Raw genomic sequence first — 27,702 nt, 5'->3', positions numbered from 1 at the left:
TTCGCGGGTTATCTCCATAGAGGCCTTTGCTCATAGCCGGTGTGCTGTTATTTCATTAACAGCAAGGGTTGCTGGGAGCTAGTGGATGCTATGGTGGCAGTTTTAGTAGACTGTGGTGATGGGGTGGGTATCCCTCTGCCCTTGGCATTTCTAGGAGCTTTTTGTAGGCAAGTGTGTTGGGGGAGGGTTGCCCTTGTCCTTTCGCACCGGTGCCCTTGTCAGTCCCAGCTTAGGGTGGCACGGAAGGGAAGGGAGCAGACAAGACAGTTCCACACCAGAGATGAGCTCTCAGTTACGTGAACCTGGGGGTGGGGACCTGTTTAAAGCTGGGCCCCATGTACGCTGTAGGGCTTTGTGGAGAGCTGGAGTCAGAGTCAAAAGTCACTCATCCCCTGGTGACCCTAGGTGGTCACTTACCTGCGCCATTCCTAGGGCCTGGAATCCAGTCTCCGGCATTTCTTCCGGAACGAGTCATTACCCAGTCTCAGGAGGTGGAATCACTGGCTCTAAGGAAGGGACCTTCAGAGAAGGTGCTTGCCGGGTGAATCTCTCTTCCAATGTGATGGGGAATACTTTTGTCTGTCTGAGGTTTCTCTCCTCTTGGGCTGTGGTCAGTGCCTGGAAGCCAGAGATGTCTTGTTCTGTGGAGCAGATGGTGAGGCATCCTGAATGCTGCCCCCTCCTCCTGTCCTGACCCTGGTTGTTGACTAATCTTCTGGGTCCTTTGCTTCAACTTACAATCCTGTGTCTTAGTGCTCTGTCTTCCTACCTAGATTGGTATGAGGCCAACTTGGCTTAAATTGCTACCAAACCCAACTCGTGTTCAAACCTTTGGTCACCCTGCATCCCCTGGCTCTTATTTGGACCCTTTGTCTGTTCTCCTAAGGCTTATCTTGTCTCCTGCCCACTCTCCACCCCATCCAAAGGAGGTGCTATTCACCCTGAGGCAGGATTTCTTTATAGCCGGTGAAAACGTTGTCGTTTCGAATTCTAGTGGTCAGCATAGTGTAGTCACTTTTTTATTTTAATTAAAATCTAAATACTTTGTCTAAAATATGAAATTTTTAGAGGTATCCCAAAGAACACAGTTGAGGCAGCTTTTCTTCCTCGTGTATTCTAGAAAAACTATCCCAAGAGCATAAGCAGGCCACAGTGTATTTAATACATCATCTTTGTCGGCCTGGTGAGCGCTCACTGCAATGGGAGGCAATATGGCTGGCCTCTGAACTAATGCGCATGTCCTTCATTGAGTGAGTTTTTAAATCAATTCCTTTATCTTCCCTCCTGATAGTTTGTATGAATTCTCTGTGTTGCTGGCATGGATAATTTATTGAAAAATACTTGTGATGGTCTCATCTGCCAGTCAGTGGTATTTGTTTGTGGCATCTCTTGTACAAATATTGAGTTTTTTCTGAGGGTTACAGTTATCAATTTCCCCACTATATTGTCTTGTTAGTCATTTTTCTGTAACAGTATTAAAGTTTGGTTTGTCATCTTTATCTTTTACTGAAACCCACATGTCTGCCCCCCCCTTTTTGTCTATGGCACGTACACTGTATCTGGTGTGTCTTCCCTTAGCTCATTTGTCATCGTTGTTGTTGTTGTTTTGCTTGTTTTGTTTTTGTCTCTCTCCCTCATAGAATGGAAGCTCTCTGAGGGCAGGGACTTTGGCCTATTTCATTCTTGACTGTATTCCCATCATCTAGAATGGTTACTGGTATCCAGTAGGTGCTCAATAAATGTTATTTTTGGGTAAATAAAGACTGAGCCATCTGGAATTTATTTTTTGTGTCTCTGGTGTGGCCAGGGCTCACTCTTGTCTCTTTCTGGCTGATGAGAAGCTTGTTTTTCAATATCATTCTCCACTGATCTTATTTTTCATGTCACGTTTGTCAAGCTGGAGTTCCTTCCCCCTGTGCTATTGTCTTTGACCATCCTTGCCCTGCCCCTCCACCAGAGTCTGTAGGGAAGCCCAGTCTTCAGACTTCGCAGTTGGCATGGGGAGGGAGGAGAGCCAGGTGCAACCTCCTGGTAGCTCTTTCTACAGAGGTCATCCGCGAGCATGTAAGAACGACCTCCTATAGAAGCAGGTGCAAACATGGACCTGAGCTCCTGCTCTCGAGGGACTCTCTGGATGACCTTTAAACTCTCCCAAGGGTCAGGGAGAGTGTGCTGAGTGACATTCCCGGTTCTAAGCCATGGTCCTTTGAAATGGTCAAAATAGCCCTAAAGTTGAGGTGTTGTGAATATATCTTGAAAGGATCGTTTCTGGGAGCACAGAAGCTGGAGAGCCATATCCTGTACTCTGAGGAAATGAAATCTGGCCTTGCCCCTACCTCTGCTTCTGACGAGGCTTTGTCTTTACACATCCACAAGTCCTCATCCTTTCCAAGATTCTGGTTCCTTTTCAGCAAAATAAGACCAGTCATGACAGCGCCCGTCTCGGGTATGGACTGATGGTGGCACACATGCCAAGTGCTTCATTACCACAGTGCCTCCAAATGTGAACCAGTTCTCCCACGGGTGGACAGTGCGCAGGGAGGAGGCAGTGTCTGGCAGTGGCTTGCAGGATGGGTTAGAGTCTTCTAGGCAGTAATTGAATGGGTGGAAGAGGTCACGCCAGATAAGATATAAAATAAATGAAACCAAAAATATGAAGACCAGAAAGTATGGGGTGAGTCGAGGCATGGATCTAGTTTGACTGAATTAGATGAGGGAGTGGCAAATGAAGAGGCGGGAAAATGTGGGTTGAGACCCATTGTGGTGGGTGGTGGGTGGTGGGCACTGAGCCAAGAACAAGGCTATTACTACTCAAGATTGCCCAGTGGCTCCTACTGCTTTTTTTGGGCCTGAGCCTCAGAGTAGTGTCTAGGGTGCCAGGCTAATAGCAGGGACGAAGGAAGAAAGAAGGCTGAGAGGAGAGCTTGGCTGGGGTGGGCAGGGTTCATAGTCGCAATACGAAAGGACCAGTTTTAGCATCAGTTTGTGGCAGAGATGGGTATGGCCTTGCTCTGAGTCCGCCTTCTTCCTGATAGACCCATCAGCATCTGGAGTTGTCCTTCTGGATGCTCAGAGACACACAAGCAGGTCATTGCTTTCTTTCTCCACCCCACTTACCTCCCTAGGGTGCTAAAAGGGGTGGTTTAAGAATCGGGGCCCCTTCTGGGTATGGTGGCACAGACTGTGGCCTGCAGTCCCAGAACATAGCATATGGAGACAGGAGAATCTCAAGTTCAAGGTCATCCTCACCTAGCCTGGACCAGTGAGACCCTGTCTCAGAAAATAAAATGGGTGGGGATGACAGGGGGATGGCTCAGTTGGCAAGTGCTTGCCATGAAAGAATGAGGACCCAAGTTCAGATCCCCAGCACTGACGAGAAGCTGGGTGTGGCCGCACCAGGCAGACACAGGAAGGTCCCTTGAACTTGCTGGCCAGCCGGTCTAGCTTAATTGGCGAGATCCAGGATCAGTGAGGAAGACTCCTGGCATCAACCTCTGCATGAACACATATGTATGTGTACCGACACACATAAATACATACAACATGGGCAACACACACACTCACATGTAGGCACTGGACAGCCCCAACAGGTTCATTGTAAGGGCAAATTCCACAACACCATTTTTTCCCAGCCCACCATTTATCCCCAGGTCACTGCCACAAGGCTAAGGTATGGCCATCAGGTGGATGGTAGCAGATGAGTCCCAGAACAGCAGGATGTGGATAAAAAGAACCCGTGTCTCAGCATTAGAAAGGCTGCACCTGAGATATCAGCTCTTGCCAGCATCTTGAACCTTGGTTCCTTGCTTGGGGTGATACCCACTTAGAGTTGTTTGTGAGCATCTCAAACTAAGCCCTCCAAGGCCTGATACCCAGAACAAGTCTTCCTTTCTCCCCAGTAGATGCATTGGCATCGGGAAGCCAATGTATTCATTCTTCCCTGATATCTAAGTCATCCTTAGGTACCCAGGAGTATCTGCATGCTGTTCTACTCTGAGAAGTTGAGTTCTCATCAATCTAAGGTGGAAATCAAACCAAATAAGATTATCTTAGCTCAGAAGCCCATTTCATCTGATCCTTTTGACTAGCATAGTTCTATTGTTATATATTACTTCAAACTTAATAGAAAAAATTGATTAAAACCTGCGCCCTGTTCGTACCCAGCCTGGCTGCATGCCACAAGACACATTAATTGAAAGTGGATTTCCACTGCCTCCTCGAGCCCCATGAAGATGAAGGATGTGCCTTTCTCCTCTTGGCTGCCATTGATTTTTCATTTTCTCCACTCAGAGCTTCATTTAGCAATTTTCAGTTTCATTTAGTTGGGGCCTTGATTCATCCCCTCCCATGAGGTGATGCACCCCCCTCTTCATCCTTGTGAAGCCATTTTTCTGGGCTGTGTTAGTGCAGGACGCTTGTCAAACTGCTCTGTGCGCTATTATATCGAAAAGGAGGCAAAGGTTTATTGGGGTTTTTTTTTTTGAGTTTTTATGATGACTTTTCCTTTATCAAGGAGAATGAAGTTTAAATCTGTAACTTAGAAGGGTAGCGATGTAGAATGAAGTTTAAATCTGTAACTTAGAAGGGTAGCGATGTACCTTAGTGGCAGAATGACTTGGTACTCAAGGCCCTAGGTTCAGTCCTCAGCATTGCAAATAAACCAAGCCAAACCAAACTTGAAAATATGACGGTATGACAATACCACAAAACTTCTAAACTAGGGCCAGGCGGTGGCGGCACAGGCCTTTAATCCCAGCACTGGCAGAGGCTGGCGGATCTCTGTGAGTTCAAGGCCAGCCTGGTCTACAAGAGCTAGTTCCAGAACATTAGCTATGGCTGTTTTACAGAGAAACCCTGCTTGAAAAGAACCAACCACCACCCCCTACCCCACCCCACCCCACCCCCACAAACTTCTGAACTAGATTCATGGGAAGTTGTGCCAAGCCAAACCCTTTGGAAGAAGGGTATAAATGCTGTTTACATTCATGTTTTTACGATGTGATGTGGAGATCAAACAATGATCCCTGCTTTGCTGAGGGTATAGGCAATGACTGCCAGATCGTGGAGCAAGAGATTGGATTGAAAATACAGAAGGCCCTCTAAGGACAATAGGAAGCAAAAACAAGAGGTGGAAGTTTGAATGAATTCTAGAAGGTTCTTGCTGTCCTGTCCCATCCCTGACTTAACAGATCCCTAGTGGTTTTGAAAACAGTACTGGTGTAGGGAGGGGAGTTAATTGGAGAGATGGCTCAGTGAAGAACACTTGTTGCTCCTACCTAGAATCAGGTTTAGTTCCCAGCACTTATAACTGCCTATAACTCCAGTTCCAAGGAATCCTACACCTTCTGGGCTCAAAGGGTACTTGCATGCATGCAGTGTATATAAAACTCACGCAGGCACATATACATAAAAAATAAATACATTCTGAAAACAGTACTGAGGATCTGAGTTAGTTCCTTGTGGAAATTTTAAGTTTTCAGATGCTATGACAACATATATTTCCCCATGAGAAGGCTGTAGAGACTCATGATAAAGTTTCATATCACTTTATTTTGAACTAAAATTCAGTTTCTCACTATTCAGAATCATGGGATAGCATTTACACATCATTGGCAAATGTTTCAAGGGCAGAGTGGACAAAGTTTCAAGTAGATGGCCCTGGTGGGGAGGAAGGGGTCCTCAGGAAGGAAGCAATAACACAGCCGTGTGCTGGTGATGGCAGGTGTGGATTCTTCATTAACCTTAGTGCTCCCACAGCCCTTCAGTCCTGACCTTGAATACATATGCCTGCAGGTCTTGTGGCTATTCCTAAGATGAAAACAAAGACACAGTAAAGCAGATTTTAAAGGAAATGGGCAGAAATGCCACAGATTTAACCTAGCTTCTAAGAAGTCCAAGACGCTTAAGCAGTGGATCAGTGTGACTACCGATATTTTTTGTTTTGTCTTGGTTTTCACTCTGAGAGCACATTCATGAGCACCACACGGAAGTGTTCCAGTCCGTTCATGAAGCAGAAAGCACCATGTAAAGTCTTTCAATCCAGGGCTTGACAAGGGAGAACTCTCACAAGGTGTTGTCTGAAACAAGACAAAGAAATATTGAGGACTGGGCGTGTAGTGTGGTTCCTAGTGTCTGCCTAGTTCCAGACCTGGGTTTAATCCCCAGAATGAACCAGGTATGTTGTACACTCTTTAAGTGGAAGCAGGGATCAAGTTCAAAGCCATTCTCAGTTACTTGAGAGGCCAAGGCCAGTCTTGGATCCATGAGATCTTCAAGTAAATTAAAAGATAAAGTGTGTGTGTGTGTGTGTGTATATGTGTGTGCGTGCACGCATTTAAATTAGAACGTGCCTAGTTAGAAGTTAGTTGGGAGTTTCTGATCTCTGAAGCTCCTAGCTAGGTTCATTAGTGGATTCTGGTCTAGGTCCAGTACTTGCTTCTGATTGGTGATGCTCCTAATTATAGGATAATTTTTGCCTTCTGATTAAATCTGAGTTTCATTTTCTAAGCCAGCTGTTGACCAGTAACTCCCCCAAGAGGTTCTATTTGCTTGGCTCAGAATCTGAGGCATTCAGCCCTAACTATTTCAACACTTCCCCGGTTTGCAGCCTCTTATTTCGAAGATTTTCACCCAAACCTGTCTGTCTCCATCATGGCTGGTTTGTCCTTCTCCAATGTAAGACTTCTGATTGTGATCAATGTGTTTCCTTTTTGTTTATAATGGGACCTTATACTGTAGCCTAGGCTGGTCTGGGCTTCACTATGTGGCCTCTGCTGGCCTGGGATCCATGACAGTTCCCCTGTCTTGGCCTCCTGAGTGCTGGAATTACAAGTGTGAGTTCCTATATTCACCCTTGACTCTGGTGGCTGTCGGAGGCAGACTCACATAGTTCAGAACAGCCTCAGACATTCTTTGTAACTTCCTATCCTCTTGCTGGTCAGTACCTGAGTATAGGGATTACAGGTGTGCACCACCACCCAACTTAATCAGGTTGCTGGTGCTAGAAACCGGCTTCAGCGTGCTAGGAAAACGTCTACCAAGTAAGGCGCATCCCCAGCTCCTGGCCACCGGTTGGGTTTTTGTTTTTATAGAGGGTGGTTTAAGACAGGATTTTACTGTGTAACCCTGTCTTGTCCCTGGAACACACTCTATAAACCAGGCTGGCCTCAGACTCAGCTCTACCAGCCTGTGCCTCACGAGTGCTAGGATTAAAGGTGTGCACCACCACCACCCATCTCTCCCACCAGATTTTAGCATGCCTTTCAGTACAGATTTGGGGCGGGAGGAAATCTGATTGCACACTTGGCTGTGGAGTGTGGCATCTAGCTGGTAGGAATCTTGCATGGACTCGGCTTCCGTGGACTTCCTCTTTTATGAGGCATTTTTCACATATGTAATCATTCCCCAGCGGGAATAAGAAAGGGTTTTTTCTTAGCAGCCTGTGTCAGTCCTGTGTGACAGCTCGTACTTACAGCTGTATTTCTTCACTAATTTCTCTTCGCAGTTCTCAAGCTGTTTCCTGAGCCTTGCACAACTGGGTGTTGGTCACATAAACTCACCTATAGAGGGTGTCATTTTCCATCCTCTAACAGAAAATGACCTGTATCCTATATGTTACTGTTAGAAAGAAAAAGCCCAAGCTGGGCGGTGGTGGCGCACACCTTTAATCCCAGCACTAGGGAGTCAGAGGCAGGTGGTTCTCTGTGAGTTCGAGGCCAGCCTGGTCTACAAGAGCTAGTTCCAGGACAGGCTCCAAAGCTACAGAGAAACCCTGTAACCCTGTCTTGAAAAATCTAAAAAGAAGAAGGAGGAATAGGATGAGAGGGAGGGAGGGAGGCAGGCAGGCAGGCGGTCAGGCAAGCCCAGGAAGTTGCAAGTCTCTATCCTAATCTGTGTGTAGCGGGGAGATGGGGTGCGGTGTTATTTGGGGGCATATCTCTGTGTGCATGCTCGCGATGGCCAGAGTACAACCTGGAGTGTCAGCGACATTCCTCAAGAGCCAACTACTTGTTTGTTCGTTGTTGTTTGTTTATTGAGACAGGTCTCCAGCTTGTTGATTAGGCTGGCCTTACTGGTCACTGAGCCTCAGGAATCTGCTAGTTCCTGCTTCCCAACACAGGGCTCACCACCATGCCTAACATTTTAAATGCATGCTCTGAGGATCCAGTTCAGCACTGTAGCCACCTGACTGACTGAGCTGACATAGTATGTCGGTTACATAGTCTCCCCAACCCTGTTCCTAAACTTTTGTATGATTTCTTCTTGGCCTAGTTGGTGACTCTTTTTGAGGCAAATTGGAGGGAATCCTTTTGCTACAGTAATGTTTTCAAAGCAGCTCATAAAAACAAACACCACCGACAACAAAACCCCAGGTTGTGAGCCCCCTACCTCCCCAGGCAATGCGTGTGTGGCCATGCTTAAGGGTGACTGCTCACCTCAAACTACAGATGGCAGGTGTCTCAACTGGCTGAGGAGAAAAGCAAGGATCAGTTATAACAAACCCAACTGTTAGTTCCCTTCTCTTTAAAAAATTAACTGAAAGTTGTTGTTGGGTTTCCAGCTCTGGGAATCTGACGCCCTCTTCTGGTCTCTATGGGTACTGCACATAGTTGTGAGCCATTCAATGTGTGTTAGGGCTCATAACAAGGTTAGGCATTGTAGAAGTCACCTAGGAAAGTCTGGAAAGCGGGTTCTCTGACTTCCTGCTTCCTAACATCCTGATGTAAGCCCAGTATTCAGGATCATTCACCACCACCTGGTAAGAGTTAGACCTAAATGCAGATTTTCTGAAGAATAACTGAACTTCCTGAGGGTCAAGTTACAAATTTGGAATGCCTGAAGAAGTCACAAAAGGACTGGGTGATAGAGCAGGCCTGCAATCTCAGCACTCGGGGGTGGGGGAGGAGGATCAGGCCGAGTTCAAGGTCTTCAGCAACAGAGTGAGTTCCTAGCCAGTCTTGGCTACTTGAGGCCCTGCTTCAGAATATAAATAGTGACAGAAAAGAGGGCTGAGGTGTAGCTCAGTTGGGAGAGTGCTTACCCAGCATACAAAGAGCCCTAGGTTTGATCCCCAGCACTGTATACACCTGGTTTGGCTGCATATGAATGTTCATTTAACAACTACACCATCCTTTATGGTGAATGTTTGCTAAAATCCCTGAATCCCCACCACATCCTCTCTTCCTCCTCCCAACTAAATGCCTCCTCAGAGTGACAACACTCTTTCTCTCCTTTCAAAAAAGAAAAAATACTTCCAGAACATTCTCTGTCTTGCTTCTTGATGATGCCTTTGCCGTGGCTTGATTTATAGCCATTGCTTGGTATCTGTTATTGTCGGGTTCTAGACTCCCCCATAAAGACCAACAATCTGAGGAAATTGTGCAAAGTCTGTGTTCTTCTTCTTTAAGCATCTCTAGATTACTGATAGGAACTAATAAAATAGCAACACTGTGTGAATAGTTTTTATACCATATCATACAAGGAATCTTAGCAAGAGAACAATCTGTGCATGTGTCACACTTAAAGACTATTTCCAGCCTACGGTTTGAACCTGAGAATGCAGAACCCACAGATGTGGAGAGCCGATGTCATTTTAAAACTGGAATCTAAGGGTAGTGGTCAGCAGGATGACCTCCGTCTCCCCATGAGATAGATGTCCCCAGGTCCTGCTGCTCTTTGTGGCCTGATTTTAGTGTTTAAAAAACCATGCTCTTCCAAGCCATTCAAGAGTCCTTTAGCAGCAGAAGGCTAGGGTATTTGAAATCGCTTTTTACGTTATTTGATAGAATTTTTCTCCTTACCGTCTTAGGCCCTACAGTGACTTTCCGGTCTCATTTTGGCTGTCACCTGAAGACTTAAGTCATTATAGGACTGGGGGCATAGCTTAGTGGTAGAGTGCTTGCTTAGCAGGTACAAGGCCCTGGGTTCAATACCCAGTGCTACCAAAAGTGAAAAACAAAGCAAAAGAAAAAAAAAAACAACTAAAAGTTAATTTATAAAATCTCAAGGGCTGGGAAGATGATTGAGCTGGCAAAGCACTTGCCCTGAAAGCTGAGGACCTGAGTTTGAATTCCTAGCACCCACAAAACAGCTGATCATGGTGGACTGTGCCTGTTGTTCCAGTGATGATGAGATGGGACAAGGCAAGACCCCTGAGCAGCCCGCCTAGTGCACCGAGTAAGCTCCACATCAGTGAGAAAGCTCATCTCAGAACGGAGGGTGGAAGGTAGCAGAGGAAGATACACGGTGTCGCCCTCAGGCTTCCACACGCATGTGCACACATACGTGCATGCATATGTGTGCAAACAAATGCATTTGTATATCAACACACTAAACCTCAATACTATAGGAAGGAAAGGAAAACAAGCATTCTGGGGTGATTTCTGTAAGCCATTCCTATGCAAAGTGGAGAGAATTACATGATTTTTTTTTTTCTTTTAGCCCACAGTCTTACACCAACATCGGAACTGTTTCTCTTCCCTCATTCCTTCCACGGCTTTCCTTTTCACTTGGGTAAACTTTTGTTTTCGTCCCTCGAGGCTTTTTATGAACACTTTCCCACTGTGCACTGTGTTTGTTTCCAGTGTTTGTGTAATACACTCCATCATGCTGGTATCTCGTAATTTATGGCCGGTTCCTTTAGTGCGAGGCATTAGGGTTATTTCCATTTTCTCTCTATTATAAATAATGGAAGCAAGAACATCTTTCTGCGTGCAGCTTTTTTCCTGTGTGTGAGTTATATCCTTAGGACAAATTCCCAGGAGTGGGATTAGTGGGTCAAAGGGTCTGAGCAGCTTTATGGCTCTTAATATTTATTGCTAAATTGCCTGAAGGGTCATTCTAATTTGCAGTACCACCTGCAACACACGAGTGTCTGCCCCTCCCAGGCTTGCCAACCTCTTCAGGCACTTCTTTGGGGCAGATTTCAGAGGTGTTAAGGCAACTTGCTGCTCTCTTTAGTTTCTTCAGTAACTAAAAACCTTCAGTGTGTTTATCTGGTTCTATTTTCTTTGGCCAGCTTTTCTTTCCATAGGTTGGTGCATCTTGATATCACATGAGATTGAAAATATCTTATAATAAAGATGTCAGTTGACAGACTGACCACCTGGTATGCAGGAGGGCCTGGGTTTGATCCCCAGCACAGCATAAAACTAAGTGTGATGGTGCAACCCGTAAGTCTAGCAGGAGGGCCAAGTGTTTGAGGTTATAAGCTGCATAGAGAGTTTGAGGCCAGCCTGGTGTTAGAGACACCCAGTCTCAAAATGAAGAAAAAAAGCATTCAGTTCAGCTAGAACAAAGAGAGTATCAGTGAAGCCCACTGGGCTCATTCCAGGTTCAATACATGACCCATTCGGCCACATTGGTTTTCTTTATTCCTCTTTTTTCATTCTCCTGTCTCCCATGTTAAAGCAAATCCTAGCTCATGTATGTAAGTTCCCTGCACGATGCGGAGTGCGTATCTAAAGTGTGCACTTGTTCTAAGATAGTCATAATGCTGCCACCACGCCGGACACAGTGACAGTTCCTCAGTTTCAGCACCAGGGTGCGATACGGTTTTCCAGAGTCTTTTTCCTGCTGTTCTGTTCCAGCCTCCACACATTCTTACACTTCTCAAGTTGGGGCTGGACAGATGGCTCAGTAGTTAGGAGCACTGGCTTTTCTTGCAGAGGACCCAGGTTTGAGTCTCAGCGTCCATGTGACCTTTGTAACTCGAGCCCCAGAAGATCTGATGCCCTCTTCTGGCTTCTTTGGAGAGTCCACAGATATGGTACACATACATACATTTCAGGCAAAACACCCATACAACATAAAATTAACTAAGTAAAATAAGTTTCTCATATCAGTGTGTAAGAGATCCTTATTTTTGAAGGCTGCCTAGACCTTCACTGGCAGGGTATAGGGTAGGTTGTTCAACCAGTCACCTATTGATGGATTTGGTTTTGTGTTTTGAAAAATCAAAAGTCATACATCTAAGTCATTTATAATTTGTCCGATGTGTCTTTGGGAGCTATGCCTAGAGATAGTCTTTCCGGGTCGAGCAATCAGCATGCTTATGCTCTTCCAGGTGTCTCTTGGTTCCCTTCCATGGGAGCCCTATCACTTTGCACTGGGATTTTAGTAAATGAATGTGCAAATGCTGAAACACACAAGCTTGTTGGAAGCTTGTTGAGTCTGCATACCACTCTGATTTTTGTTCAAGACACAACCTGGCACTGAGTACCCCGTTTCTTGCTTTTGGAGACCCTCTGCTCTGTCCCAGGAAACAAGATGCCCGAATGAAAAGCCTAGAGGAGTCCATGGGTGTCACATGATGCTACAGGTGTAATATGTGTTACAAAGGTCACAGGGCAGCCCAGGTCTGCTCGTGGAGCCGGTCCTGCCTACTGTAGTCCTCATGAGTCCTTAGCCTTCTGAATTCCAGAATAACTTTAGTTGTCCATAGCCCTGAACAAACATTTGACACCTGGTTGGTCAGGTACAAATGTATTAAGAGAAGTAGCCAAATGTTTGAAATGCAGGTGCTTCATCAGTCTAACCCAGATCATCTCTGTTGACTTGTTTGTGTCCATCCTGAAAAAAGACTCCCTGAACCGGACGGGGGTGTTATCCAAACAACACAGTCTGTGTGGAGGGGTTGGCTACACAAACCTAACGGGACATCCCTGCGTCTCAGAATCCCCTGTTGCCAGAGATTCTCAGGTCAGCTGTGACCCAGGAAACAACAGAGAATCCATATAGAAGGGCCAGGATATAGCTCAGTGGGTAGAATGCTTACCTGATGTGCACAAAGCCCCAAGTTCAATCCCAGCACCCCATAAAACAGATGTGGTGGTACACACCTGAAATCCCAGCACCCAGGAGGTGGAGGCAAGAAGATCAGAGGTTCAAGGTCATGTCCAGCTATGTAGCATTGGAGACCAGCCTGAGATACGTGAGACCCACCCTGCCTCAAAATGAAAAATATATAAATCTAAAAGGAATCTGCACATAGGTTCTATGTGAACAAGTGAAGTATTTCTGCCCGCTGATTGGTGACCTTGCAGTCATACGGTTCTGCAGTTTCATCTGACAATTTTCCTCTTGTCTCTTTCTAGATTGAATCATTAAAGAAAAAAGTGCAGCAGAAGCAGCTCCTCATACTGCAGCTTCTAGAAAAAATCTCTTTCCTGGAAGGCGAGGTAAGAGGCTGCGGCTCTTTCAAGTTGGTGTCTTCCCTGCCATTAAATTTTATGTTGCTGATCCTGCTGTGGACACTTAATTAAAAATATGGCTATTTCCTGGCCTTATAAAATGGATTGAAGGTTAACTGCCAGCTCTGCGAAGGAGCTCTGACAGCTCTTTTTTCTCTACGCTTGCCCTCCCCACGCCTCAGCCTGCTACTTGTGGCTGCATTTTCAAATAGTTTTTAAATTTTTCTTTAAGAATTCTCTAGGCAAATCGGATAAGCTGTCAGTACTCACGAGTGTATAGGGCTTTATAATTTGTGAATGATCTACACACAACGTCCCCCCCGTGATTTTCTTGGCAACTTTTAAAACATCTAGAGAAGGATTGTGATTTCTATGTGAAATGGCAAAAAGGGAGCAGAAAGGGAGGCAGCATCACCCAGCCTATGAAAACCCAGTTGGAGAACAGACTCCCAATCCAACACTAGTCTTCTGTTACCTCACGTAAACATGTTTTAGAGGTGGCTTAGTTCCACCTGCCACTTGAAGTTGCTTCATAATCTTGCTTCTGGCCTTTTGAAAGGCATTTGGGGGATTTTGTGGCAGTTCCAGGGAAAGAAATTATGAGCTGGAAGACTCTTAGGAGGCTGGGTATTAATAGAAGGAGCCGAAATCCAGTTTCCCTGTAGGCTCTTTATTAAGAACTTGGCATTGAGCCTTTGTGTCCTTCGGCTCCATGAAGAGCTGGTTTGCCAAGCAGCTGTCCTTGTCATTGCCCCCTCTCTGTGGCCCTTCCCCCACGAGACAGTCCAGGACACAACAGTGGAGGCAGAGGAAAAGTAGGCATTTCTTGGGTGCCTAGTGTGTGCTGGGCATTTGCTGGTTCCTTTCCACATAGGCACAAAGAATGGAATCAAATCTATTCTGGTGAAGCACTCGCCTGCTTATTGACTGAGTGGCCAGGAAGGTAGCTTATCTCCACGAAGGAATCATAACTGTACCTGTGTGGGACAGTGTGGGACAGTCCCACGAGAGCACGTAGGAAATGCCTGGAGAGATGGATCAGCAGTTAAAGGCTAGGAGCACAACCAAAACTCTACGGAAATGCCTGGCATGCTGAGTGAGAGCTCTGCTCTTAGATTATTGAAAGAGCTGTCCTCTGGATAAATTATGTATCCCCCGTTTTAAAGATAAGGGACTGAGTTTCAGGAAAATATTTTTCTGCCCACACTTACAGTATAGATTGTGTGTCTGAATCTAGAGCTTATTTCCTTGATGCATGCTTCCACGCATGTTGAGTCAGGTCATCATTTACTTTGATGGCGGCACTGCCTATGGCTGCAGTAACCAGGAGTCTCCACGGCCTCTAGGGACCTGGAGATTCATAAGTTTCAGTGTCTTAAAGCTGAGTAAATGGATATTTTTTCTGTTTCTGATCATGTCTTCTCCTCCTTGGTCACTGGGCCCAGCATCAACTTTTATTTTATTTATTTATTTATTTTTTATTTTTTAAAGACAGTATCTCCAGTAGCCTAGACTGGCCCCAAACCCTGTACGTAGCCAAGGGTGACCTTGGCATATGCTTTTCTGTCTCCACCTTCTAATGACAAGGTTACAGGTATGTGCTGCCTCCCCTGCTTTCTGCAGCCGCAGCCCTGTGTGTACTGGGGGTGGAGGTGCAGGCGCACACATTCCCTGGTGACAGTCAAGAGTCCCTGGAAGAGGTCTGTTGTCAGAAGATGGGGAAGGAGATGCTGATGGAGACAGGAGCTCACCCCAGAGGGTCCCCCACCATGTTTCTGTCTGTGGTGCTCCCATGCTTTCTGGTAGAACACTAAGTATCCAGGGCAGTGCTGTGCATAGAGAGGGCTTACAAATGTATGCTTTGCTTTGCTCAGACGATTAGGCTCAACTCATGGTTTGGGCTTCTGAGATGTGAAAATTGGAAGGCGATTCCAGGAGCCCCCAGTATATAGTGGAGGAGACGAGGCTGGGAAAGGAAGCTGACCTCTGTGGGCAGCTAAGGCTCATGCACTTGGGGTCTCTGGGATATAGTATGGAACTAGCTTGAGTTATCTCCAGCAGATTGAGCATTCACTGACTCCACCAGACAGTGGCTAGGGTCTGCTCCTGGGGTTCTGGACGTTGGGCCACCTAGGTAGGATCATTTGCCTGTGGTGATCACAGGAAACCCCAGGTAAAGACCGAGGAGGTGATGTGTGTATCGGGAGGCCGTGAGCATCAGAGGGTGCAGGAGGGCCCTACAGTGTCCACTACACCTATCTCAGAACACGACGGGGAATCCAGTCTTCCTTAAGCATTTAAACACCGATTATATAGCTCGTTAACTTCCTTAAGTTATTTAAATCCCGGGCAAATATGGCCTGACTCTCACTTCACTCTATTATTCTTTGCACAGAGGTGTTACAGACAGGCATATAATTAGCACACAATAAACTACATGGCTTTAGAAAAATCTTTCTAGGTTAAAAAATCTATTACATTTCTTACATAGCTTATAATCACCTCAGTTTTCTATTGTAAAATTATCTTAGATGCTGATATAAAGACAACATCTAGTAATTTTCCTTATACATTGTATATTAATTTTGTCTTTGACATGATGAACAAAAGGCGTTTCTCAGACTCAGCTTGCTGCCATATCATAATGATTTTATATCCTTTACTTTCAAGCAATTTAATGTTGCTATAAGAAAATGCCTAAGGTAGGTAAATGGCTGAAGAGCCTTGGTTCTTACACGTGCCTTTGCTTAGTCCCACAAGTGTCCTGAGGTCTGTGGGGAGGGTATAGTCATGAACCAGAGCTGACTCACAAGAGTTAGCTGTATGCACCCACATACATCTTAGTTCTTCACATCGTGGTACCACATAGGACTCGGGCAGGCTCAGGACCAGGGCAGGCTCAACCTGCTGTTGTGCGGAGCCAAGGAGCCCTATGAATGATCAGATGTTTCCTTAAAGCATTCTGGGGGAGAAAACTGGGGAGAAAACTCACTTGGGAAAGTAGTTGCCTTGCGAGCAGGAGGACCTGATTCAATTCCCAGAACCCACATAATAGGCAGGGAGTGATGACATGCTCGAGGCAGGTGATTCCTAGGGCTTTCTGTGCAGCCAGCTTATGTTCCTTAGTGAGCCCCAAGCCCATGAGAGACTGTATCTCAAAAGACAAGGTTGATAGTGCCTGGGGAATGATAGTTGAAGTTGACCTCTCGCCTCTGCGTCTACACACATGCAACTGTACATACACAAACATACAAAATTGAGATTTATTTTGTGATTGTGTTTTCTATTTGTCACGCAACGATATGGTTCTCCAGCTTGAACTTTGCAGACGACAGTGTTGGGTTGCAGTCTTAAGTTGCATGTATCTGGTGGGAGGCTAGATTCTGATCCATGTTTCATCACTATCTGTACACGAGCATGAGTAGATCATTCCATCTGTGCCTAGGCTCAGTGACTCCATCTTTCGAAAGGCAAGAGGAGAAAGAGAGAACTCATCACCTCTGAGACTGCTTTGATTTTCACTGTTGTCCCTTTCCTACCCCTGCAAGACAATAGACAAGTAGTCCCGGGGAGCATTCGGTGCCCGACCCTGGGTGCCTCCTGCGTCGTGCTCTGAAAGCTTCTTTCCCTTTCAAATAGAGAATATCAGTTACTCCTTGCTTTTATTATTCACTCTTAACTGTTGTTTAAAGTTATTAGGTTTTGCGTGCACACATACCTCAAAAATACATACCAGATTCTCAAATTTCCTTTTTGTCTGGCTTTAGCCCATTCTATTTTTTTCTTCCCCCAAAACTTTTTTGTTTACCCATCTTCTGGAGAAGAGATATTCCATTCCCTATTTCTGACACTTAAGAAAATGTTTTGGGGCTGAATAGATGGCTCAGTGGTTCAGAAAACTTGCTACACTTGCAGAGGACCGGAGTTCAGTTCCCAGCACCTGTATCAGGTGACTCACAGGTACCAGTAACTCCAGCTCCAGGGGATCTGATGCCTTCTTCTGCCCTTCTTTGGGCACCAGGCACACACTCCATGAATGCACAGACATGCAAACACTCACACTCATAAAATGAAAGAGAACAAATCTCATAAAGAACGCTCTAAAGTAACATCAGAGGCCTGGTCTTCAGAAAACTATTCCTTCTGGACTGCTTTCCCCCTCCCCCCCTGAAAATCTTGAAGTTATAGTGGCATTGAAGAGCCACAGGAAACCATTCCAAAGTCAGGCTTGTTTCCACCCATCCTTAACATACACAGTGCAGGGCACATGCCTCTCTATGTGTCTGGGGAACTCTACTAGGACTCTCAGGAAGTTTCCTGGGTGGCACAGGAGCTGCAGCACCCAGCACCTTATTCCTAACATGCATGTTATTGGACGTGTTCTTCTCTAGGAGTCTGAGTCAGCTCCTGGCCACTGGCCTGAGGAGAGTGACTGCTGTGTGTGTGTGTGTGGGTGTGTGTGTGGTGTGTGTGTTATGTGTGTGGTATGTGTATGTGTGTGTGTTAATTTCCCCATATACCTGGAGGGACCAACCAGGTTCTTTTCTCTTCCTGGAGCACCAGTGAACCGCCCTGTCCATACAAAGGTACTCATTACACATGCAAACACAAGGTGGTGGTGTTGGAAAGCAGGAGAGCCAGTCCATGGTCCCCCAGCCCTAGACGCTTCTGCAGAGTTCAGCCATTTCACTTCAGCTGGCTCACTTCTTTTTATTAGTCTTGTATGCATATGTGTGTGCATGCATGCGTGCGTGTGTGTATGCGTGCATGCACATGCACACACATGCCTACGTGGATGTAAAGGCCAGATGCCTATGTTGGATGTTTTCCTTCAGCTCCCTCCACCTTATTTTACTGTTTAAGACAGGGATTTTCAATAATCCTGGATCTCACTGCTTTGATGAGGGTTTCTGGCTGGTGAGTCCCCAAGCGTCTCCCTTATCTTCTTCCTAACACTGGCCTTTTTTATGTGGGTTCTGGGGACCAAACTCGTCTTCTTGCTTATAAGGCAAGCACTTTACCCACTGAGCCATCTCCCAGCCCCAACTTCTTCTAATTGGATGCTTTCTATTAATGTACCTTTAGATGTCCGGGTTCTTTCCTTTACCATCTCCCTGCCTTCCCCAAGAAAGAAAACAACAATAATTGTAAATGTTGTACTTCTCTATTTTAAAATTCCCAGTTGAATCTTTCATGGCTCTCTTCTTATTTTTTCTTTACTAGTTCATGTCTGTGAACATATTTTCCGTTATCCCTTGGTTATTATGGTTTGATGGATACATTGAATCCTCACCTGCAAAGTCTAGTATCACAGTCACATCAGGACCGTTGTCTGTCCATCCCTGTTTCCCCAACAACAGGTCACATCTTCCTGACTTTTCATAGGCCATGTGACTTTGGATTCTAAGACAGGCATTGTGAACCCTTTAATAGAGATACTTTAGATTAGTTGTTCTCAACCTAATGCTGCGACCCTTTAATGCAGTTCCTCATATTGTGGTGACCCCCCCAACCATAAAATGATTTTCCTTGTTACTTCATACCTGTAACTTTGCTACTGTTATGAATTATAATGAAACTATCTGTGTTTTCCAGTGGTCTTAGACGACCCCTGTGAGAGGGTTGTTTGACCCCAGGGGGTTGTGACCCACAGGTTGAGAACCACTGCTTTAGCTTCTGTCTCCCTCTTTTAAAGAGCAGTGAAGATTTTCCCCTTCAAAACAAAAGAGTTTGTTTAGACCCAGCTACTTCCTGCTGTGCCTGTCATGGGTAATGGCTCAGTTCACTTCTTTACCACTCGGATTCAAACTTCTTTTAGTTCAAGGTCTGCTAGAGCTGTCTGCTGAAGCCAGAACAGAGTGGGGTGTCCTGCTACTCCGGTTCTCACCTTCCCTTCCGTCTCATAGTCTTGGTGAGCCAGGCGCTGTGAGCTGAGCCTACAGGTGGTTGTGAGCTGCCCAGCACGGGGGGTGCTCACCTCTTTAGCTTTTCCCAGCCCTCTCTACTGACTTCATTCCCTCTCGCCACTCTGATATATCCCCTCTGGGTTCGCTCTAATTACTTCGTGGATGTTTTTGTAATGCTATCACATTGTTCTGTTCTGTTCAGCTATCTGTTCCCCAGCAAGACCAAGATCCACAGGGATACACACTGTGCTGTATTTAACTGGTCACTGGCTCCCTTTAGGCTGTCTGATATACAGAAAAGACACATTATTATTATTTTTTTTACCAATTTCATCCCATTTCAAAAGTATGAATTTTTAATTTCTGTACTTTTGAGGGTATTTGACAATATACACAGAATCCCTATGAACTTAAACAAAATATTTCGGGGCCACCTGTTCACCCTTCCCTGTATACCAGTCTAGGCAAATTTGCTAACTCCATCTCTTATGCCTCACCTGGTATTCCATGAAACCTTCAGGATTAAAGTCTACACTGGAGAGGAACAGGCTATGGGGGCTGGAGTTGCCAGCAAGAAAGACCTCTTTGGCTTTTTTTTTTTCTTCTTATAAATAGGAGAACCCAAGAGAGTATGCCCTGCCCCCCATAAGCCAGCATCTTTCTTTCATTCTGAAGATTGGGTGACAGAGTGGGACCGCAGGTCTGTCATAGCTCATCAGTTTCCAGGGCACCATGAGCACATTCTCTTTCTTTATACCATTTCCATGTTTCAGGACCGTGTGCAGAACAAGGTTTTACAGAATAGCCCCTTGGCATTGCTCATTCAGAGGGGAGCTGCTGAGTGACAGCCCACATCACTTCAAACTGAAGGCAGCTTCTGTTTCCTGGGACTTTTTTTTTTTAACCCTTTCCTTTAAAAAAAAGTATTTGTTTTTATGTGCATAAGTGATTTATACATTTATTCAGTAAATTTTATCTTGTATGTGTTACACATCAAGTTTAAAGACTCCAGCCAAGAAAATAGATAGGTTCATTATGGTTTTAAAATTGAGTATGTCATTACCTCCCACTAAAATAGTTAAAACAATGCAAAACAAATTTGTTAAAAAATCAGTTAGGGAGCTGGAGAGACAGCTCTGCAGTTAAGAACACTTGCTGCTCTTTCAGAGGGCTCATGTTTGGTTCCTAGTACCTATGTCAGACAGTTCACCACTGCCTGTAACTTCAGCTCCAGGGTAGCCAGAAGAGGATGCTGGGTCCCCTGGATCTGGAATGAGCTGAGCTAGCCCCATCCTCACCTTCGACTCCAGGGTAGCCAGAAGAGGATGCTGGGTCCCCTGGATCTGGAATGAGCTGAGTTAGCCCCATCCTCACCTTCGGCTCCAGGGTAGCCAGAAGAGGATGCTGGGTCCCCTGGATCTGGAATGAACTGAGCTAGCCCCATCCTCACCTTTGGCTCCAGGGTAGCCAGAAGAGGGTGCTGGGTCCCCTGGATCTGGAATGAGCTGAGCTAGCCCCATCCTCACCTTTGTTGCCCTCTGTCCTTCATCTTCCCCATGGGGCACATTTCCAATTCCTGGGCATCTAATCATCAGTTTATGCAATGTTTGGCTCCATCTTTTTTTAAAAAAAAAAAAAGCCATGAAAAGCATACAGAATGCTAATTTTAATCCCAAGGAGCTCGTTCTAGTTTATATGTTTGAGATTCTGAATTTTTCCACACCTATGAAATACTAATTATCCAGTTATAGAGGCTTTTCCCACTAAATTAAATTAATAGACTTACTCATTTTACAGCTTAGTAAGGGAGTGTTAAAAAGTTGGGTTGCACTGTATTTATGATGCCAAAAATGCGCTAAATTCCGGTAACTGCCCTCTGTATGCGACCAGTTAAATAAATGCTGTACATCCATCCACTAGGACACTGTGACTCGGTTTGTGTGGTTTGTTGACACAAACAGAAAACTAGTGAATTTGGGAGAGAGAGCTACAACACATCAGGGTGGGGTGGGGTGTCCACACACATGCAATAGAGCCTGTGTAGAGGTCAGAAGACAGCATGGAGGGGTCGGTTCTCTTCCACCATGGGGTTCAAACTCAGGTCACCAGCCTTGGCGGCTATCACTGTTACCCACTGAGCCATCTCACCATCCTGACAATGAAAAAAGCAGATTCTCTAGACCAGCACATGTTATGTTCATGTATGCAGAGCTGATGTGCGTGTGTGCACACGTAGTTTGTACAATGATGGAATCGGTGTCGCTCTTCAGCACCGACTCTGGAAGTCACACCTTGAGATGCATGTCAGCGCTGCATGCTTGATTGACTAAAGCTGCCTTCCTCTCATTTCTAGAATAATGAACTACAAAGCCGGTTGGACTATTTGACAGAAACTCAGCCCAAGACTGAAGTGGAGACCAGAGAAGTTGGAGTGGGCTGCGATCTTCTACCCAGGTAGCTGGGAATTTCCTGTTCTTCTGTCGAAACTCCTTCTTTGACTTAAGAAAACTATTTCACTGCGCTGTGATGAAGAGCGTCGAGTTCTTCCTCTGAAAAACACAGCTCTAGAGCTAAGTGGTGACTTCTAAGTAGGCAGAGGAATTGTGTGGGTGGAGGAGAAAGTGAAGGAGAGACTGAGGAAGCCATAACTATCAGTTACTGCAGGCCTTTGTTCTCTCTCTCTCTCTCTCTCTCTCTCTCTCTCTCTCTCTCTCTCTCTTCTCTTTCATTCAGCAAACTGTGGCAAACAGGTTGCAGAGAGAAATGAGATTGGTTTCTGCCCCAGAGTAGCAGATGGAGAAGGGACAGATTATAGGAAGGCCTTCATTACCATGTGAGAGGGGTGTGCTGGGTACCTTCAGAGTGAGCATCCAAATGAGGACCAAAATTCATCCATCCTTTAGTACCATAGCTGATATATCCAGACGTCTGGTTTGAATCTGGTTCAACATAATGATCTTAGACTGTGTGCTGGCTAGTTTCGCTTCAACTTGACTCAAGCTAGGGTCATCTGAGAGGAAAGAGCCTCAGCTGAGAAAAAGCCTCCAGAAGATCTGGCTTAGGCAAGCCTGTAAGACATTTTCTTAATTAGTGATTGATGGGGACGGGCCCAGCCCACTGTGGATGTGGATGGAGCCACCTCAGGGCTGGTGGTCCTGAGTTCTTTAAGGAAACAGGCTGAGCAAGCCAGTAAGCAGCACTCCTCTGTGGCTTCTGCCCCAGCTCCTACCTCTAAATTACTACACAGTTTGAGTTCCTGTCCTGACTTCTTTTAATGACAAACAGTGATGTAGCTTTGGTCAATGTGTTTTATCACAGCAATGATAACCCTGACTCTACTTTTGACCACCCAGCTTTGTTACCAGGCTAGAGGGCTGACCTGTTTACTGTTCAGCTGCTCCCCACAGCGAGGTCAGTGTTCTGCTTAGTCACAGTTGTTCTAGAGGCCCGCTTGACTGACACAAACTTACCGTGGCTGGGTGTTCAATTGTGCTCAGCCAAGAGGATGTGACTATGTATATACCATGGTTATTAGTGCCCTGTGGCTAATGATTTAGGTCATCAAGATCATGAAGTGGCAAGTTCTGGTGTCATGAGAGCAAGAAAGGACTCGAGTGTGGGCATGTGCTATGCTAAAAAAGTGATCCAGAAAATACATCAGAACTTAGGACCTTTAATAGTGACATCTGATGGGAAGAGTGGTCAGCCGATTGCCCGTCTGGGAGGCGGGATGCCCAGGTCTGGTCCTGTTGCCCACCTGTAACCTGGCATCAAGGAGTTCTTTCTTGGATGGGGCCTTGGCCTCAAAGTCTGTAAAGTCAGCAAGTGGCTTGACCAAGTCTCCCGCATCACTAATGTGGCACAGTGAGACTTCATTTCCCCCACTGTGACTGCCGGGCTCTTGTTGATTAAAAATCCTGCCTTTTGCCATTGTCAAAGAACTTAGGAGCAGCACCGCTGAACCTTCTTTGCCAATTTCCTGGTTTCCAGGTAAACAAGGCAGTTTTACTATTCTAACGTAATTAACAGAAAATGCCCTTTTAAAAAGATAAGGGTACATAAAGTAGGCTCGGCATCTCACCAACACATGACACAATTGACTCGATGAAAATATAACCAAAAGAATGACTGATGGCGTCCAGGGACCCTTTTTGAAATATGAGTAATTTGCCCATTTCCCTCTTTCTCAGGCTTTTCAGAGACCAAGTGTCTCAGATCACTCTAATTCCCCACATCATAAATCTTGTTTGGCCAAGACGGGCACAAAACCGTGTCTGAAACCAATAAATTGTTTGTTTTCTGATTCCCCACATTTTGGCTTAAAACAAGCTTTTCAATTTGTACACCCGAGGATGGCCGGAGGCGCACTTTTATGGCTACGTTATGAAACCACAAAACAGTTTTCATAATGGAAGTGCTGACAGACCCTTAACTTATGGCCACGGTGAACCTGGAAGGCACGTCAGCATAGAAAGGCAGCTTTTCCATAAATGTAACATTTGGGTTTCCCTCAGGATCCATTGCTGCGGTTTAACTGCTTAGGTCAGTCAGCGGAGGAAATGAAAACTACATAACCACATTTCCGAAAGGGCAGAATGATATTTCACCCGTTTCCTCTCAAATATTTATGAAGTGCCTACTATGTGAAAAGCACCCCAGGTCACAGGGATGAGGAGACAGAGCTTCTGAGATATCTCAAGGCAGGGTTTCCTGCCCCCAGGTCACAGGGGTGAGGAGACAGAGCTTCTGAGCTGTCCCAAGGCAGCCCCCCCCCCCCGCCAGATCATAGGGGTGAGGAGACAGAGATTTTGAGCTATCTCAAGGCAGGGTTCCTCCACCCAGGTCACGGGGTGAGGAGACAGCTTTTGAGCTATCTCAAGGCAGGATTCTGCCTCCGTAACCCCCACCCCCCCCAGGTCACAGGGGTGAGGAAACAGCTTCTGAGCTATCCTGAGGCAGGGTTTTCCGCCCCCAGGTCACAGGGGTGAGGATGAGAGCTTCTGAGCTGTCCCCAGGCAGGTTTTCCACCTGGCTTAGAAAGGATTTGCCCTGTTGCTGGGGCTTCTGAGGAGACCTTGGGGATGGTGGGTGACGAGGATTATTGAGGTGCTAGCTGGGGAACATCTTCCCTCCCCACAATCTTCTTAGTACCAACAAACTACACCCAGCACTTAGTTCTAAATGTTAGATTCTAAGGAAGACTTTTTTAAATAGAGGCCTATGGGTGAAAATAGATCCGAATCCCATAGTCTAGATGGATCCCTACATTTCAAAGGAAACAAATTGGAAGTCCAGAGGCAAAAAACAGCTCAGCAGAAGCTGCACAGCCAGAGTGAAGAGGCTTCTGAGGCTGTGTGCGGCCAGTTAGAGCCGCAGTTTGAGTTCCTCACACCCATGTTGGGTGACTCACAGCCACCTCCAACTCCATCTCCAGGGGTTCAAATGCCCTCATCTGGCTTCTGCAAGTACTGTACTCATGTGTACAAACACAGAAACAGATACACAGACACACATACACACACAGTGCTTAAGTAGCTACTTCTACTATTAACTAAACCAAAATTCTGATTTTGAGATGTAAAACGCTGTATCCTATATACATGAATTTGGGTTTGCTAAAGCGATTTTGTTAATTTTATAGGTCGCTATCATTGGCCGGAAGCTTAGTCAAGGATACAGCGCTTTAGTGTGCTTGGGCCTCTTCAGTAATCCCCCTAGACACTGTGTCAAAGGGCAGAGGGCCTGGGAAATAATACACACTATGCCAGCTGAGACACGAAAGTGATCCCTGTGTGTTCCGGGCACTGCAGGTGCTCTGTGGGGAGCAGGAGCCCTCCGCTCCCTCGCTCACTCTCTGCTCACACCTGAAGGTGCCGGGATGCTTGCTGCTGCTCTCAGAGTATAGCTCACAACTAGGACTCTTCTGGAATTTTGTCCCGCTGAAAAACAAAATTGTGATGACCTCACAGCAGCACTAACCCCTTTCTGAAGCACCCCTTCACGCTGCCCCCTTTCCTGCCAGCATGGTGACTGCCTAGGAATGGGGATCCAGCGTGCCACCCCCTGGTCTGGGGTATTAGTCACCTGACGGCTGCTGTAGTGAAATACCTGAGGCAAATTAGAAAGAGAGCTGGGTTCTGTGTTGACTCAGTTTATTCCAGAGTCTTTCTGTGAGGGCACTGCATGGTGGAGCAAAGCCCTTTACACCATGATCCAGGAGACAGAAATAAAAGAGCTGAGACTAGGGGTCCACAACCCCCTTGAAAGATACACCCCTGTTACCCAAGACTTTCCTGTGAGGCCACCCTCCCATGGGTCCTGCCACCTTCTAGTAGTGCCCCAATAGGGCCTGGGCTTTTGATTCCTGGACGTCTTTGGAAAGCAAGCATTCAGATGGTAGGATTGTGTATTTAGTTTGAGTTCAGTAAACAGCTTGGGGGTGAATAAGTGAAGTCTGCACCAAGTGGGGATTTAGGCAGCTCGCGGTGCTAAAATGTGGTTTGTTTATTTAGTGGCCGGCTTAGAAGCAGCAGCTTCGGCCCATGCTTTGCTGCTTGCATTTGTCATCAGGTGTGCGAGCGGAAGGTTTGTTCCCTGTCCTAGTCATGGTCTCCCCGAGACACGCTCATAGTGGTCCCGTGGAATAGCCATTCAGTCCATCCTCGTGTAGCACCGTCTCCCTAGAGCGTCCAGCAGTTCTGAACATTTGTTTGAACAGCTTCAACACTGTTCCTAGGCAGAACGATGCTGGCCTCTCACTCAACAGGAGAGAAGCAGCTCTCCCTGCCCTCCCCGCCTGCCCTCCATCTTCCTCCACGGCGTGTGCCTCATTCTCCTCAGTGCACCTCGTGATTCTGCCTTGGTTTCAGTCATTTCTGCCAAGACTGCACCGGGCCATGGTGTTGCCTTCCCTCCCTGAGGCTGAGCCTTTCGGGAACACAAGCCCTCATTCTGTACAGCTCCTGAGTCCTCTGGCTGGTGGCTGGTCCTCTACAGACCATATCCAGGCTAAGTGTATCGGCCTTTTCTCCAAAGTCCTGCTTGTGTGTTAGACCTGGATCTGTATCTCGGATTTGCCACTTGCTTTTTGTGTGACTTTGAGGAAAATTCTAAATTCTTTGGGTTTCTGTTTCCTCACCTTGAAAGGGAAATTTGATGAGGGAGGCTGAGGCAGGAGGATTGTAGCGAGGCCACATATTGAGACCCGTTTTCAAAGTCAAAAACAAAAGTAAAGAAAGGAAGAAGGGGAGATTTGGTGGTCGGCGCTGTGTCGAGAATTTTCTCTGCTGGGGGTGGAGGTCCCAATGGCGATCCAAAACTCTGTTCCTCCAGAGCATCTCCCAGGGAACCAGTGAGTCTATTGGGTCTCCTTACAGAGATGGGAAAGGATTTCTCATAGGAACATGGGTGACCCCAGGCAGCAACAGTAGAAAGTCCTCACCCAGCATGTGTGAGAGTTTCCCCATAGCCACACAGATGGAGTCACCTTCTCCTAGTTCTCCCGAGCCTATGTACTCCAGCCCCAACTCAAGCCCCTGAGGACACTATCGACTAGAGAAAAGCTGAATACAGCTGGTTAGGAAAATGTTTGGATTCTCAGGGGAAGGGCTGTGACCCTCCTGCCACCCCCTCCTGTAAGGAAGACCAGTAGTCAACCAGCCCAGTTGTGATGGTCAGGTGCCGACAGGCACAGCAGAACCCCCACAGATGGTGGCTGTTAGGCTGTGAGAGCATTCCTGTGCAGCACCCCGAAAGCTGGCTTCCATGTGGACAGCTAAGAAACTCAGGGCAGCCAGCCCAAGCACTTCCATGTCCATCATCTGTGGATGGTTCCACCGTTTTCCAGTGATCCACAGTTGAGCTGTATCTCAGCCGTGGTTGCTTTGCCCGTGGGCTCACTTACTTGCCTGTGCGATCACTTTCCTCCTGGGTGACCTTCCTCTCTCCAGTCTGCCTGACAGCCATCTTTCCTCCTTGTCTCGAGTTTCCTGGCCTGCTGCTCCTCCTCTGTCTCATCCTTGGGTTGCATTTATTTCTAGTGGGCGAGGATCTCAGCGTGGAATGAAAATATGAAGCGTGACTCGCTGTGAGTTCAAGAGTCTTAAACACCCAGTTTTGGTTTTTAAGAATGAATTCAGTTTGAAAAGCATATTACATATTAATTAGTCACTGAGAATTATTTGATCATCTGGCCTCTGAGTACAGAGAAAAAAAGAATAAATGATGAGACTTTTCTTTCTTGTGCTCCTTAATGTATTGAAACATGGTTTCCAGTAAACTTACTTTTTAAAAAATTAGATTTACTTTTAATTTTTGGATATATTTATTTTATTCATGTGTTTGAGTGTTTTTGCCTGCATATATGTGCACCATGTGCATGCTTGGTGTCCGTGGAGGCCAGAGGAGGGCATCAGATCCCCCAGAACTGGACTTACTAGCTGTAAGTCACCGCATAGGAACTGGGAGCTGAGCCTGGACCTTCTGTAAAGGCAGCAAGTGCTCTTAACTGCTGAGCCATCTTTCCAAGCTCCTCGGTTATATCTGAGTTGGTGCAGTTTGGGGGCAGATATTTCCCATGGCCACTGGTGCCCTGCACATAGTAAGTG

General features: G+C 46.2%; 1 protein-coding gene across 1 annotated transcript in view; it reads left to right on the top strand.

Annotated features, from left to right (window-relative positions):
- The window catches only part of Myzap (myocardial zonula adherens protein), an 88,476-nt gene that overhangs the window by 54,285 nt on the left and 6,489 nt on the right, over window positions 1–27,702 (top strand). Inside the window, exons 11-12 of the mRNA XM_050126854.1 lie at window positions 13,095–13,178; window positions 21,450–21,550. Coding sequence (XP_049982811.1) covers window positions 13,095–13,178; window positions 21,450–21,550 — 185 coding nt within the window. The remainder of the gene's footprint in view (window positions 1–13,094; window positions 13,179–21,449; window positions 21,551–27,702) is intronic.

Source organism: Alexandromys fortis, unplaced genomic scaffold (assembly GCF_014885135.2).
Source record: "Alexandromys fortis isolate MF-2015 unplaced genomic scaffold, M_Fortis_MF-2015_v1.1 scaffold_22, whole genome shotgun sequence".
In the NCBI taxonomy this organism is placed as follows: Eukaryota; Metazoa; Chordata; class Mammalia; order Rodentia; family Cricetidae; genus Alexandromys; species Alexandromys fortis.
This window is presented reverse-complemented; position numbering and strand designations above follow the sequence as displayed.